General features: G+C 41.9%; 1 protein-coding gene across 1 annotated transcript; it reads right to left on the bottom strand.

Moving 5' to 3' along the window:
• Nucleotides 1-8,156: 8,156 nt before the first annotated feature.
• On the bottom strand, nt 8,157-15,129 carry sstr2a (somatostatin receptor 2a). Its single transcript, XM_029706272.1, has 3 exons — nt 14,461-15,129; nt 10,059-10,853; nt 8,157-9,839 (listed from the first exon to the last, which is right to left on the bottom strand). The coding sequence occupies exons 2-3, from the start codon at nt 10,782-10,784 to the stop codon at nt 9,423-9,425; spliced, it is 1,143 nt and encodes a 380-aa protein (XP_029562132.1). The 5' UTR covers nt 10,785-10,853; nt 14,461-15,129; the 3' UTR covers nt 8,157-9,422.
• Nucleotides 15,130-16,255: the final 1,126 nt, after the last annotated feature.

Raw genomic sequence — 16,255 nt, 5'->3', positions numbered from 1 at the left:
ATTGTGACTAAGATTAGACATTTTGTCATATCTATTCATATACTTTTACTAAGCAATATGAACTTGCCTACCTTTCCCAAATATTGAATGAGACAGTATGTTATTTACAGTGGTCTGTTACATTGCTAAAATGGCATGTAAAGTAGACTGCAGACTCACAGCAGCCTTGCAGTATGATGAGGATTTGGAGCGCAATATAAAGCTCTTATTTAAGCAATAAGTCCCGAGGAGGTGTGGTATATGGCCAACATACCACGGCTAAAGGCTGTTCTTAAACACGACACAACGTGGAGTGCCTGGACACAGCCCTTAGCTGTGGTATATTGGCCATATACCACATCTCCTCCCCTTTCTAAAGTCTTCGAAAGCCAAGTTAACAAACAGATTACCGACCATTTCGAATCCCACCGTACCTTCTCCGCTGTGCAATCCGTTTTCCGGGCTGGTCATTTGTTCACCTCAGCCACGCTCAACGTACTAAACGATATCATAACCGCCATCGATAAAAGACAGTACTGTGCAGCCGTCTTCATCGACCTGGCCAAGGCTTTCGACTCTGTCAATCACCGTATTCTTATCGCCAGACTCAATAGCCTTGGTTTCTCAAATGACTGCCTCGCCTGGTTCACCAACTACTTTGCTGACAGAGTTCAGTGTGTCAAATCGGAGGGCCTGTTGTCCGGACCTCTGGCAGTCTCTATGGGGGTACCACAGGGTTCAATTCTCAGGCCGACTCTTTTCTCTGTATATATCAATGATATCGCTCTTGCTGCGGGTGATTCCCTGATCCATCTCTACGCAGACGACACCATTCTGTATACATCTGGCCCTTCTTTGGACACTGTGTTAACTAACCTCCAAACGAGCTTCAATGCCATAAAACACTCCTTCCGTGGCCTCCAACTGCTCTTAAACGCTAGTAAAACCAAATGCAGGCTTTTCAAGCGTTCGCTGCCGGCACCCGCCTGCCCGACTAGCATCACTACCCTGGACGGTTTTGACCTAGAATATGTGGACAACTACAAATACCTAGGTGTCTGGCTAGACTGTAAACTCTCCTTCCAGACTCATATTAAACATCTCCAATCCAAAGTTAAATCTAGAATTGGCTTTCTATTTCGCAACAAAGCATCCTTCACTTACGCCGCCACACTTACCCTCGTAAAACTGACTGTCCTACCGATCCTCGACTTCGGTGACATCATCTACAAAATAGCTTCCAATACTCTACTCAGCAAACTGAATGCAGTCTATCACAGTGCCATCTGTTTTGTTACCAAAGCCCCTTATACCACCCACCACTATGACCTGTATGCTCTAGTCGGCTGGCCCTCGCTACATATTCGTCAGTGACTGGAGCGAATTGCAAAAATCGCTGAAGCTGGTGACTTATATTTCCCTCACTAACTTTAAACATCAGCTATCTGAGCAGCTAACCGATCGCTGCAGCTGTACATAGTCCATCTGTAAATAGCCCATCCAACTACCTACCTCATCCCCCATATTGTTTTTATTTACTTTTCTGCTCTTTTGCACACCAGTATCTCTACTTGCACATCATCATCTGCACATTATCACTCCAGTGTTAATCTTCTAAATTGTAATTACTTCGCTACTATGGCCTATTTATTGCCTACCTACTCACGCCATTTGCACACACTGTATATAGACTTTCTTTTTTCTATTGTGTTATTGACTGTACACTTGTTTATTCCATGTGTAACTCTGTGTTGTTGTTTGTGTCGCACTGCTTTGCTTTATCTTGGCCAGGTCACAGTTGTAAATGAGAACTTGTTCTCAACTAGCCTACCTGGTTAAATAAAGGTGAAATAAAAAATGTAAATAAGAGCTTTATATTGCGCTCCGAATCCTCATCATACTACAAGTCTGCTGTGAGTCTGCAGTCTCCATTACATTACATTTTACCAATGTACCATGAGCACCACTATAGAGCGATATACCACAAACCCCCGAGGTGCCTTGTTGCTGTTATAAACTGGTTACCAACGTAATTAGAGCAGTACAAATAAATGTTTTGTCATACCCATGGTACACGGTCTGATATACCACAGCTGTCAGCCAATCAGCAGTCAGGGCTCGAACCACCCAGTTTATAAATTGCAATAGACTTACATGGCCATCTCACTATTTGAAAGAGCGTGGACGCATCTGTCCTGTGTAACCATATTCTGTTTCATAGGTCGCTGTTGATGAATATAGACCTAGAACTACATACACTGCAAATCAATGTTTATGTTTTCACATGCATGTGAGTCGTTTTTAGATTGGAACGTTGGGAGTTTAAACCCCGGCCGAGTCATACAAAAAACTGTAAAAATGGGACTTGATGTGTCTCTGCTTGGCACTCAGTATTAAGGAGATAGATTGGGGGTGTAATTGTACATCAAGCTGCTTCATGCTACAGAAATGCCTATGAGCATTCTGGCTCGTGCAAGGCTACTTACTTCATTTAATAATAATAACACTTTTGCAAAGGAAGGAATTTGCAATGGCTTCACAGCAAAGTAAATATGCATGGGTGTTGAGTCACTGTGAAACTAAAATTGGCGACGCATAATTACACCCTCCTCTGCACCTGGTGTACAAGTTCTCTGCCAGCCTGAAGTAGATTTCATGTAGAAACAGGCAAACAGTTCACCTACAGAAACCTACTAACCCTCAGAATAGACCTACAAGAAACAGATGTTCAGTCAAATAGGAGGAAAAAGAAAGACCACACAAATCAACACGCTCATCTCAAAAGCTAACGGATTAGTCAACCCAAATGAGTATAGCCATCCATTTTCAAATGTAACTGCTTTTAATTGCAAGTAGTAGTCGTAGTAACAGCAGTAGCAGAAGCAACAATATGACATATTTACAAAAACCTTTCAGGATCTCACAATGTCTGTTTGTTTGGTTGTGCAGCTGTATGGACAAAGAGCCTTCTTTAATCCTATCAGAGTATGTACATTCAGGTCCATAATTATTGGCACCCTAGATACAGATGTGCAAAAAAGACTGTATAAAATAAATAATGCAAACACTGAGCTATATTGTCTGCAACCAAAATTGGAAATTGTATTATCTTATACTAATACAATTGTTTATTGAAAGATTTTGCTTAACAAGTAATACAAAAAAATACAAAAAAAGATAGGTGTCAGTTATTGGCACCCCTATTTTCAGTACTCTAGGACCGTCCCCTTGCAAGGATAACGACACTGAGCTTTTTTGCTTTTTTTTTTAGATTGGAGAACACGTTGGGAGGGATCTGAGACCATTCCTACATACAGAATCTTTCCAGATCCTTGATATCCTTCGTCTGCTCTTATGGACTGTCCTCTTCAATTCAAACCCCAGGTTTTCAATGGGGTTCATGTCCGGAGACTTTCTTTGTGGATTGTGGCTGTGTCTTTTTCCTCATAAAGGGAGGGTGCTGGAGTACTGAAAACACGGGTGTCAATAATTTTAACCTCTATTTTGTTGTTTTTATTACTTGTTAAACAAAATCTTTCTCTAAATAATTGTATTAGTATAATTTAATTCCCCAAATTTTTTGGCATACCACATAGCTATTTATATTGTTTATTTTATAGTCTTTTTTGCTCATCTTTATCAAGGGTGCCAATAATTATGGACCTGACTGTAGATTTAGTGTATCCACTGTGGTTTGGCCTACCATTTGAATCTCGTAGGTTGAATCTCCATATCCGCCCAACATCCTTGGGGCAATCACATTACACAATTTCAGAAACTGACCAGCTGAGGGAGACATTTAGCAACATTTGTGGTGATATCCCAACCAGGTTTGCTGTATTACAGTATTAGCCATAAAACACATTCGGTTTTTCAACGATTGTATAGAATATACATATCCCTCCCATTTCTCTGGCCATTGAGAGTAAAACAGAACCTCTAAACATCGTTCTAATAATTTGCTAACAGTGTTTCTCGTCTGCAACTTCTATCTCGAACAAAAACTAAGCAGCCATTTTAGGGGTGCAGGGTTTCCAAGAGAACAAAGTGTCAGAGGAGATACATTGCAGTGTTATGTACACTGTACACCTGATAACTGTCCGTGGACAGTAAATTACCAGTAAAAACTATTTCCAGCCCCAGTAGACTACCTCATATAATATCGAATACTCTCTATCGAACCAATTGGAACACCAGTGGCATCATTCATCCATTATTTTCGAGGTGGCACGATGTATGTGAGGATAGGGGGGTTTCAAACACCTGAAACAGCTTTTTTACCTGCAATCTATAGCCATAATCATTATGCCTAATTCTAGTCTACACATTCCAGAGGGTGTCATTCTGACTGTTTTCAATCCCACATCTTAATGTACTGCACAAACATGCCTCGGATATTACATTCAAATTACAACACAGTACATGGGATGATAACACACAATCAATACAGGCACATATCATGGCATAATTAATACACAAATATCATGATATTATCATAAGGTGCCAGATTACATTTAAACCAAGTATTTTTTTCTGCATATCTAAGCATATGTCAAGCTGTCTTTATCCTCCTAACTGGTGTGTTTTTTTTTGTGTTTTTTTACTAAATATGCTTCCCGTCATCTCTGCTAATATCTGGGTAAAATATTGAAAGGAATGTGAGTCTTATTCAGTACATTTAGTAATTGCTTGCTTTTCTAAAGTCTAGCAACCTTGCCAGCAGGCATGCCTGCTAACATAGTTAGACAAGCTGATCTAACTTGATTTATAGCCAGTGGTGGAAAAAAGTACCCAATTGTTATACTTTAGTAAAATTAAAGATACCTTAATAGAAAATGACTCAAGTAAAAGTGAAAGTCACCCTGTAAAATAATACTTGAGTAAAAGTCTAAGTATTTGCTTTGAATTATACTTAAGTATGAAAACTAAATATAATTGCTAAAATATACTTAAGTATCAAAAGTAAATACTTCAAATCCTTATATTAAGCAAATTATACAGACAGATTTATATATATATTTTTATTTAAGGATAGCCAGGGGTACACTCCAACACTGACATCATTTACAAAAGAAGCATTTGTGTTTAGTAAGTCTACCAGATCAGAGGCAGTACGGATGACCAGGAATGTGCTCTTGATAAGTGTGAATTGGACAATTTTCCTGTCTTGCTAAGCACTCAAAATGTAACGAGTACTTTTGGGTGTCAGGGAAAATGTATGCAGTAAAAAGTACATATTTTATTTTAAGAATGTAGTGGAGTAAAAGTAAAGTAAATAGTAAAGTACAGATACCTCCAAAAATTACTTAAGTAGTACTTCAAAGTATCTTTACTTAGTTACTGTACACTACTGTTGATAGTCTCAATAGCTTGATAGCAACCCACTGGGCACAGTCGTCAATTCAACTTTTATTCCATGTTGGTTCAACGTAATTTCATTGAAATTACGTGGAAACAATGTTGCTTCAACCAGTGTGTGCCCAGTGGGTAGTTATGAGGTTGGGAGATAGTTAGCCAGCTAGATAGGTTCCATAAAGCCAACCTCATAAAACTTCAAGGTGGCTAGTACTACAAAGAAACAACAAAACATTTGTTTTATTTATTCATCAAGAAGGAATCAATAGGCTACATAGCTTGATCACCTGGAGCTAAAATTAAACGATGTGCGAGTCACTCCACACTCACTCTCCTCTTTCAGTGATGGTACTGCATGTACTAGAGTATCTAGCATCAACTGCGTTTGCCAGTCTGTTTGTGCTATCATGAAAACTCATTGTCAGGCCAGACAGCAATGGAGTATTTCACCTTGTAGAGCAAGAAGAGGAGCTGATATTGAGAAAAACACTGTATCTGATTATGAGAACTGCTCCTTCCTTTGACTGCCAGTCAGTAGCGTACGGCCCCTGAGTCATTTAGAGGTGAACCACTTGTGACGCTTGAACCTGAGAGACAGACGCTTGACATGATGAAGGGGATGGTGTGGGCTGACCTCTGCTTTTACTCCTACGGAAAAGACTGTGTTTGAGGACAGTGTACGACCGTGTTCGACCCCTTCCTCTCGCTCTCTGTGGGAAGTTTGTTTAGTTAGCAATCATTACACACACACACACAATGTTCTCTACTTATGCCATCTCCCCAGATGACCATCTATATTATAATGTTTCCTTTAAGGTTCGGGAGTGTTCATTTATTCACTAATGAAGTAGATTGTATTGGAACACTACCACAGCTGATACGCCGTAATGAATGGGCTAGATAGATACATGTGTACACATCGACTCAGTGTTCAGTACATACCCTTGTGACCGTAGTGAGTCATGGTGACAGAAATTATGAGTGACATCAAGCGGCAGTCCCTGACTCCCTGCCAATCGAGATTGGACTCAACACACTCACACATTTTGTTCTATCCCGTGGGGACCTAAAATGTATTTCCATTCAAAATCCTATTTTCCCTAACCCTAAACCTAACCTTAACCCATAACCCAAATCCTTATTCTAACCCTAATTGTAATCCTAACCTCTAATGGCCTTTGTCCTCATGGGGATGTGGGAAATTTCCCCACGAGGGAGCATTTTCCTTGTTTTACTATCCTCGTCGTACTTTTGGGGATTTTAGGTCCCCACAAGGATAGAAGAGCCAACCAATACACACACACACACACACACACACACACACACACACACACACACACACACACACACACACACACACACACACACACACTATGAAAGGCCAGTATAAAATATCATCCATCTGAGAACTCACATGTAACAAATTATGACATGTAATTTACAATATTTTACACTGTGCATACTGTTTGCAAACTGAAGGAAAGCAAGCGACTAAGAGAGACATTGCTCACACACAGAGGACAATAGGTGCTTACTGTAGAAGAATGTATGACCTTACATCTAATTTCTGTCCTCTTTGCCCTCCTGTAAGTACATTTTGGGTGAGGCAGAGTGTAGATAGTTCCTCCATGCAAACACCACCTGTTCTCCTCAAGGTGTCTGGGACTTTGTCTGTGTCAGTCTATCTCTGTGTGTGTTCAGGAACAAGATAGTGATAGCAGCTTCTAGCCCTTCACAAATGAACAACACATTGAGAGAAGGCTGAGGTTCCATCCTCCTGATCCTATATGTCTTTCTCCTACGCCCTCCTCGTCTTGGGTTAAATCTATGTACAGGTCTACCTAGTCTACTGTACATGAGGGAGAGATTTCAGCTGCCTCTGGCATAATGATGCTAATTACAACGCCTGATGTCACCATCTTAAAGAAAACCACTAATTCCTATAATTTACTGTGTTAAATAACACTAATACGTGAGAACATCATTTTCTGTGAACAAATGTTTCATTTTGTTGTGTTAATAAGGTTGGTAGTAACATGTGGAAATCGTTGTGGAAATCTGTTGCAGCTCAAGTCGACTACAAAACCCACAATGCAATGCTCTCTCTATGGGCTGGCTGGCTAGCTAGGTAGGCTGCTAGCTAGCAAATGTAGCTACACACAATAATACCTAAGTCAATATCAGCATGTAAAGTAGCTAGTTAGCTGTAAAATCACCCCCCCAAAACAAAATGTTCACTATACTACCATGTTCAACCTGCAGATCGATGTGCCTCGCAGAGTGGAGTCTGACATTCTCAATGGCCATGCAACGGCATCATGCAATGCATCCTGGACTGAAGAGACAGACAAATAGGAGAAATGTGGTAGACCCTCTGTTAAATTAAAAATTTCTCGAGGTAGGAATATCGCAAAAATATGATCAATGGCTCATTCGATAGAAGACAACCTCCCGTGTTATGGCATCGGTCAGTATTGAAATCTGACAAGTATGATAGACGTTTTCACCATCTTAAAGTCGTATTCCTATTAACTTCCAGTGTAGCAAGAACGGCTTTATCGCAGTGCTACGTCATACCGGGTGGATTTCTGCCTGCTTGAACGGCAATAGCTCAGTCACACAGGAAAACATAAAATGTCCCCTGGAATTGATAGAACATCGCTCAGAGATGCATCAAAACAATATAACATTCAAAATGGGTGAATCTTTCCTTTAATGGGCTGTGAAAATAGTGGCTCACACACCCTAACAGGATGAGGCCTTCCAGGGAACGAACACACACACACACACACACACACACACACACACACACACACACACACACACACACACAGAGGAAGGCAGGCAAGTACACAGGCACACAAACACACACACAGACAGACAGACAGACACGAAGACACACACACATACACACACAGAACCATGGATTCCCCATCTGTACACATTTAGAGAGATAACAACATTGCCCTTGGACTGTGGTGGTGAAATGCACCCATCTCTCTACCAACCAAAACACTGCAGCTGTAGCTCCCTCAGTGATGCAATACAGTTCATTCAGAAATCATCAGTGTCACTCTGACAGCATAGAACTGATGCTGAAACACAACTCCTCCTGTTGAGTATCAACAAGATTGGCACCACGACAGCTTGGATATGCTAGGAGCATATCGCCTTTAAGCCAACTAGTGCTGACAGCAGAAGAGAAAATGTCATACCAGATTATAAACTGTACACAGTATATGAAAAGCCCATCTCGGAGACCATGAGCATGTGAGTGTGTGTGTGTGAGTGTGTGTGTGTGTGTGCTTGGCCGTGCTAGCATCTAAAGGTTGAGCCAAATATAAATCAGAGTAATGATCTTCATAATTGCCTACAGAGGAATGGTAGTAACAAGGGGAAGTTAACATGGGGTGTGATCTAAGCTAAACTGGGGTTTACAAGGAGATCAAAAACACATCACAGAATACCATGTCTATGTTCAACATCAAGATCATTTGCAGTCGGAGAATCAATGATCAATGCAAATGATCAATGCAAAACTCAAAAGTCTCCAGCTTCATTCAGAGGACATCTGGCTTGGTGTGTAACATCTTTCCTGATCAATAAATAAGATACATTATCAAAAGTGTGCTTTCTCATATCCTGATCAAGACAGTACGAATCAATCCATGTCAATGAAACATGAGAGACCTCTTTTTCATCTTCTTCAATTCAATCTCTGTCTTTGTTTTTCTGAGACAGATCTTGGCAGGTGTGCTCTAATGCAGGGTTTCCCAATCTCGGTTCCGGGGCCCCGCCTGGAACCGCCTGGAACACAGCTGATTCAAATAATTAAAGAATGAGGATGAGTTGGTTATTTGAGTCAGCTGTGTAGTCCTAGGGGCAAAACCCAAAATATCCACCCAGTCGGGGGGGGGGGGCGAGTTTGGGAAAGCCTGTTGTAATGGAAAGCATGGACCCCCTTGGTGTTTGGGCCGCTGTACAGGAGATGATAGAAGAGTGCCTTTCATATGAGTAGTCCTAACTGCTCCACACCGTCCATCTGCTCAAGGAGACACACAAGCAGCCCACACACACACAACACACACTCAGATACTGGTCTGCAGCTCGCCATTGAGCAGCGCGGCATTGTGCATTTCCGCGGTGACGTCGTTGACCATGCGCGTCCGCTCCATGCGGCTGTCGCTGCGCTCCGCCTCATCCAGGCCCGCCACCTTCTTTAAGCACAGAACGTTCTGAAAGCTCTTCTTGAAGTTGTCTGACAGGAACGCGTACAGGATGGGGTTGGCACAGCTGTTGGCGTAGCCCAGCACCACCACAAACTCAAAGGTGCTCTTGAGAACGGGCGTGGTGTCGATGGTGCCAGTCACCGAGGTGACGTTGAACACGTAGAAAGGCAGCCAGCAGAGCACGAACATGGCCACTACGATGGACACCATCCTGGTCACCTTCCTCTCCGAACGCTTACGCTTAGTGGAGCCTACGCGCATGCCTGACGACTTCACCTATTGGACGGGGAGAGAGGGGATGCATCCATTGTTATTGGTGATACTACCTTCTTAGATGCCACAACTGTACCTATCGCTATGGTTACAGACAATAGGTAGATAGATAACAGGTTCCAGTATGTCAGAACGGAGAACTTGACCAAAGACGTCAGCAATAATAAAGATAATAAAGTGAATTTGAAAATAAAACACCATTAACAGGGAGGAGGGGCTCACCTTGATGATGATGAGCAGGTAACAGAGGCAGATGACGATGAGCGGCAAGAAGAAACCTAGGAGGAAGGTGTAGAACATGAAGGCCGTCTGATAGGCCTCCTGAGGCTCCGGCCACACAATGGTACACGCCCAAGCCTGGTTATTATTGGGCATCAGACCGCTGAAGATCATGATTGGCAGGTTGACCAGCAGGGACACTCCCCACACGGTCAGGTTGATGATCTTAGCCACGCGTGGCTTCCGCCACTTGGTGGACTTTATGGGGTGGACCACAGCCAGGTAGCGGTCGACGCTCATGACCATGAGGCAGAAGATGGAGGTGAACTGGTTGAGGGAGTCCACGGTCATGACCAGGCGGCAGAGCACGGCGCCGAAGGGCCAGTGGACCAGGGCCAGCTGCATGGCGATGAAAGGTAGACTCAGCATACAGAGGACGTCAGCCACGGCCAGGTTCAGGATATAGATATTAGTCACCGTCTTCATCTTGGCGTAGCGCAGGATAACATAGATCACCAAGGTGTTGCCGGTCAGCCCCACGGCGCACACCGTGAAGTAGATGAAGGTGATGACTACAGAGCTGGTCTTATCGAAGGCCTGGTGGGTCTCGTCCGGAGTGTCATTCCGGGACCCCAGGTCAGACTCGTTCCCTGGGAAGTAGCTGTCATAGTACAGGGGCTCGGGGAGGGAGAGGTTGGGGGGCGACGGAAGGAGAGGCCAGGGATCCATACTGACAGAGGAGGGCTGGGTTGGGTGTGTTTCAGGGTTGAGATAGAAGACACTAATCTCACATCCCACCTGAGTGTACAGTACAGAGAGAGAATGGAGACAGTGGGTGAGAACAGAGAAACTCAATGACGAAGGAGAATACATTCCTTCAAAGCACCATGGTAACTGAGCCTGCTATATAATGGTTTACTCTATGGCTTTCACTCAACATTAAGTTACATAATAAAGCCTGGCCCTTCATTTATAGGTCCCCACACAATATAGGACTTGCAGGACTCCACACTCCTCCTGTAGGGCTTTTTGTGTTTTGATTTGAATGTGTTGAATGGTTGGGACGTCAAACCCCTGTGTTGAACAAACAGCACCGAGCTGATGTGAAACCCTTTGAGAAACACCCATGGATTCTCAAGTGTCCAGTAATGAAACTACTCTCCAATGCAAAGGTGTTTGTTTTATGATAAGGACCAGACCATGCAAAAATAATGTTTGTTGAGAATTGATTCAAAATGTAAAAATTGAAACCCATGCGCAGGGAAAAGGTCAGGATTTCATGCTGTTATTTCTGTTGGGCATAAAGCTATCTGTGGATCTGGGTTTATTGTGCAAACACAGGTTCTCTATTGGATTGGTGGCGATGAGCAGCTCGCACTGCATGGGAAGCCTGTAGTGTTCTGGTCAGAGACAGTGGCAGCAGGGCCGTAGCCAGGGTCTGAGTTTTAGAGGTCTGTTAAGACAATTGAAGCTCATTTACTGCATTTCTATACAGTTTAAAAACTCAAAAATGCTATTTGGACAACAGCAAAATCAAGCATCAATGACCCCAGCCATTATCACATTGGTTGATGTAGCTTCATTCACCTCCGTCGATCTACTAAGACATAGCCTATTAGCTATACAATTAGCCGCTACACTCACATTAGCTCAAAACCGGGACTAAAAACTGTAATTGAATATGTGCAGAGGGATCTGTTGGCAGAAAAATGATTTTATTAACGAAAGATATCAAGTACATTTGCTTTAAAGAATTTGTTTGGTTGCAGTTTAACAGCTAATTTCCTGTAATTATACACATTTGGCCATGACGGATGCCATGTTAATATGACATATTAATATGCAAATTACAAAAACAATCTATGGGGGCCCCTGTAGGTCAGGGCCCCTGGGCATGTGCCCTGCATGCCCGATCAGTAATTCGGCCATGATTACTAGTTTAGATAGCTGGCTACACTAACTAGACTAATTTACCAATCTAAAACATTTTAATAACTGACATGGGCTATTTGAGTGACTGACCTATAACAAGAGGAAAACTGCTGATGCACAACCAAGTTTACACTTTGTGTATTCTACTATTCTAACCCTCAGAACAGCCTCAATTCATAGGGGCAAAGACTCTACAAGGCGTCAAAAGTGTTCCACAGGGATGCTGGTCAACGTTGACTCCAATGCTTCCCACAGTTAGGTCAAGTTGGCTGGATGTCCTGTGGGTGGTGGACCATTCTTGATACACACGGGAAACTGTTGAGCGTGAAAAACCCAGCAGCGTTGCAGTTCTTGACACAAACAGGTGCGCCTGGGACCTACTACCATACCCCGTTCAAATACACTTACATTTGTGTCTTTCCCATTAACCCTCTAAATGGCACACACACACAATCCATGTCTCAAGGCTTAGAAATCATTCTTTAACCTGTCTCCTCCCCTTCATCTACACGGATTAAAGTGGAGTTAACAAGTGACATCAATAAGGGATCATAGCTTTCACCTGGATTCACCTGGTCAGTCTGTCATGGAAAGAGCAGGTGTTCTTAATGTTTTTTATACTCAGTGTATACAGTGCTGTGAAAAAGTATTTGCCCCTTTTCAAATTTGATCTACTTTTGCATATTTCTGATATTGAATGTTATCAGATCTTCAACCAAAAGCTAATATTAGATAAAGGGAACCTGAGTGAACAAATAACACAACAATTCCATACTTATTCCAGGTCCCGAGGCAGCAAAGCATCCCCAAACCATCACACTACCACCACCATGCTATACTGTTGGTATAGGTTTCTTACTGTGGAATGCAACCCATGTTGTCCAAAAAGTTAGACTTTTGACTCATCTGTCCATAGAACATTCTTCCAAGAACCTTGATGATCATCCAGGTGTTTTTTGGGGGGGGGGGCAAAGTTGAGTGAACTTTTTGGATGAAATGGGTCCCATTCTGTCTGATGAAAACCAAACACTGCATTCCACAGTAAGAACCTCATATTAACAGTCAAGCATGGTGGTGGTAGTGTGATGGTTTGGAGATGCTTTACTGCTGCAGGACCTGGACGACTTGCTTTAATAGAAGGAACAATGATTTCTGCTCTGTATCAGAGAATTCTACAGGAGAATGTCAGGCCAGCCGTCTGTGAGCTGAAGCTGAAGCTTAGCTGGGTCATGCAGCAAGACAATGATCCATGAAAATGGTTATAAAGCAACACTTTTGAAGTTTTGGAATGGCCTAGTCAAAGTCCAGATCTAATCCCAATTAAGATGTTGTGGCAGGACGTGAAATTAGCAGTTCATGCTTGAAAACCCACAAATGTTCCTGAGTTAAAGCAGTTCTGCATGTAAGAGTGGGCCAAAATTCCTCCCCAACGACGTGAGAGACTAATCAACAACTACAGGAAGCGTTTGGTTGGAGTCATTGCAGCTAAAGGTGGCACAACCAGTTATTGTAAGGGGGAATTACTTTTTCACACAAGGGAATTGGGTGTTGCATAACTTTAATAAAATAAATAAAATAAGTACCATATTTTTTTGGTTATTTGCAAACTCAGGTTCCCTTTATATAATATTGGGTTTTGGTTGAAGATCTGATAACATTCACTATCAAAAATATGCAAAAATAGAGAATATTAGAAAAGGGAGCAAATACTATTCATGGCATATACAGCTTACACGTACACATATATTTTTTATTATTTTTTCACAATTCGAAAAAAATTGTGGCAGCAATTCTCTTTAGAGTTGGATTTTTTGTAATATTCTAGATATATTTAAAACGTAGCCAATAGACAAATGTTAGTAAATACTATCTATGATATTATTAGACAACTCTTTGGTTCAGTATCGATTATATGCATATTTTATGCAGAAATATTGGCCTTCTAAAATGCAAGATGGTTATGATTATTCTGTCTTCTATCATTCTAAAATATTTCTCACGCCAAACAAGTCTTCAATTTCTGATATTTTTTGTCAATATTGCTGGTGGAGAGGTTATTTTGTGTTATCATTTATTGGTTTCTCTGTTTGGCCACCAAATGTAGACACTAACATTCAATTAATTTCATATGTCAAGTACTACATGGCGTTTGGAATTTCAACAATGGACAATTACGGATACATTTGTTGCATTAAAATTCAACAGCGTGCACAATGGCACACACATGCGCATGAGAAATTGCCTAACCTTGATCAGAATATAAAATGACAGGTGCGCTGTTATATTTTAATACAGATAACATAATTGAACAGGTGACAATTGAACTAAAGAAATATCCATGTCTGATTAAAAATACACATTGGTAACACGTTTGGTAGGCCTATTAACCTTTGACGACTGGTTATCACAATTAATTGGCTTATTGTTTGGTAATAGCACGTACAATTTCAAGATTTATGTCGGTTAAACTTACCTTTTATTGTGAAAATTTTACGTCACATTAGATCCATTTTGACAAGGTGTTATTTCAGCCAAGAGTATTCCGATTTCCACTTCTGGGCATCAGTGAAAATCCATGGGAAGGCAGCATTCTGCCCCGTGGCTTCCACTTATTAAAGTATGATACACCTGTTCTCCCATTACGCACAGTGGCATCTTGTGCACCAAGGTGGTGACGGTCATCACCACATATCTAACAGTTATGTGTAATATGTCAAATAGGCAAAAGGCAACAGTATATATTCTATTTTTCTTTAAAATACCTCAGATAGCAATTACAATTGTGTAAATAATTTGTAGATCGTTTTGAGTAACTGATGTATCCAAAAGTAGCCTACTGGCGCTGAATCAACGACCAGAGCAAATGCGAAATCTGTTCTCGCAGGACGACTGAAGCGCAAAGGAGAGCGCAGCCTGTCAGCGCGCTGATGAGCGTTGCAGTCACTGCTGCTTTCGGTGGAATTAGATGATGGATGAGTGCGCGTTTGCTGCAGGTTTCATCTCTGCATGCAGATGGAGCTGCGGATCCGCTATGCTCTCGCCCCTCCTCCCTCCTCACCAAACTCCCCCAATGTGCGTCAGTGTCCATCCGCCTGCGTGAAGGAAACTGCCATTAAGAGTTCCTCGCTCTGATATTTTCTAGGGAGGATATGTGCTCGTCACCAGACAGAGCATTTTCTCTGTTTACACGAGAGCTATAGCGCGACAGACTCTGCGCAACCAGAGTTTATAGTGAACACTGGAGGACAAGCATCTTCTGAACGATCTCTGTCAAAAGCGTCTGAGAAAGTTCCCCTTGCTCAAGCACCTTCTTCCGCATGGGGCATGTATTGCACACTAGGTTAACTTGGTTCCAAAAAAAGGAATTCAGCCGGGGTCTCAATTGAGAGTGAGAATTGAGAGTAAGAATAGTAGAATACAACCATGTGCAATTCGAAATATTGTTGTGTATCAGCAGTTTTTGTATTGTATAGTCGTGGCCAAAAGTTTTGAGAATGACACAAATATTGATTTTCACAAAGTTGCTGCCTCAGTTTCTGGCCAATGTTGACTCCAACGCTTCCCACAGTTGTGTCAAGTAAGCTGGAAGTCCTTAGGGTGGTGGACCATTCTTGATACACACGGGAAACTGTTGAGCATGAAAACCCCAGTAGCGTTGCAGTTCTTGAAATACTCAAACCGGTGCTCCTGGCACCTACTAACATACCCGGTTCAAAGGCACTTAAATCTTTTGTCTTGCCCATTCACCCTCTGAATGGCACACATACACAATCCATGTCTCAATTGTCTCGATGTTTAATAATCCTTCTTTAACCTGTCTCCTCCTCTTCATCTACTTTGATTGAAGTGGATTTAACAAGTGACATAAATAAGGGATCATGGCTTTCACCTGGATTCACTTGGTCAGTCTATGTCATAGAAAGAGCAGGTGTTCCTAATGTTTTGTACACTCAGTGCACATGGAAGTAGTTTAGTGCAAAATATAAATAATTTCCTGATCTTTCTTATAATACTCAGATTTTGGACAGACACGTTAAAACAATTTCATTTATTTTTTGACTGCCTGTCTGTTTTCCCATGTATGAATCGGTTGTTCAGTGTGTTAATAGCAGCAAGGCCAAATATGATCTGTTAACATTCTTGGTGATTACACAACACCAACATTGTATAATTAAGCAATAAGGCCCAAGGGGGTGTGGTATATGGCCAATATACCACGGCTAAGGGCTGTTCGTACGCATGATGCAAAGTGGAGTGCCTGGACACAG

This window comes from Salmo trutta, chromosome 2 (assembly GCF_901001165.1).
Source record: "Salmo trutta chromosome 2, fSalTru1.1, whole genome shotgun sequence".
In the NCBI taxonomy this organism is placed as follows: Eukaryota; Metazoa; Chordata; class Actinopteri; order Salmoniformes; family Salmonidae; genus Salmo; species Salmo trutta.
This window is presented reverse-complemented; position numbering and strand designations above follow the sequence as displayed.

Coding starts and splice junctions, on each gene's coding strand:
- sstr2a (XM_029706272.1), bottom strand. CDS start 10,784: ATGGATCCCTGGCCTCTCCTTCCGTCGCCCCCCAACCTCTCCCTCCCC. Junction 9,840..10,058: donor ACCTGCTCATCATCATCAAG/GTGAGCCCCTCC, acceptor CCCGTCCAATAG/GTGAAGTCGTCAGGCATGCG.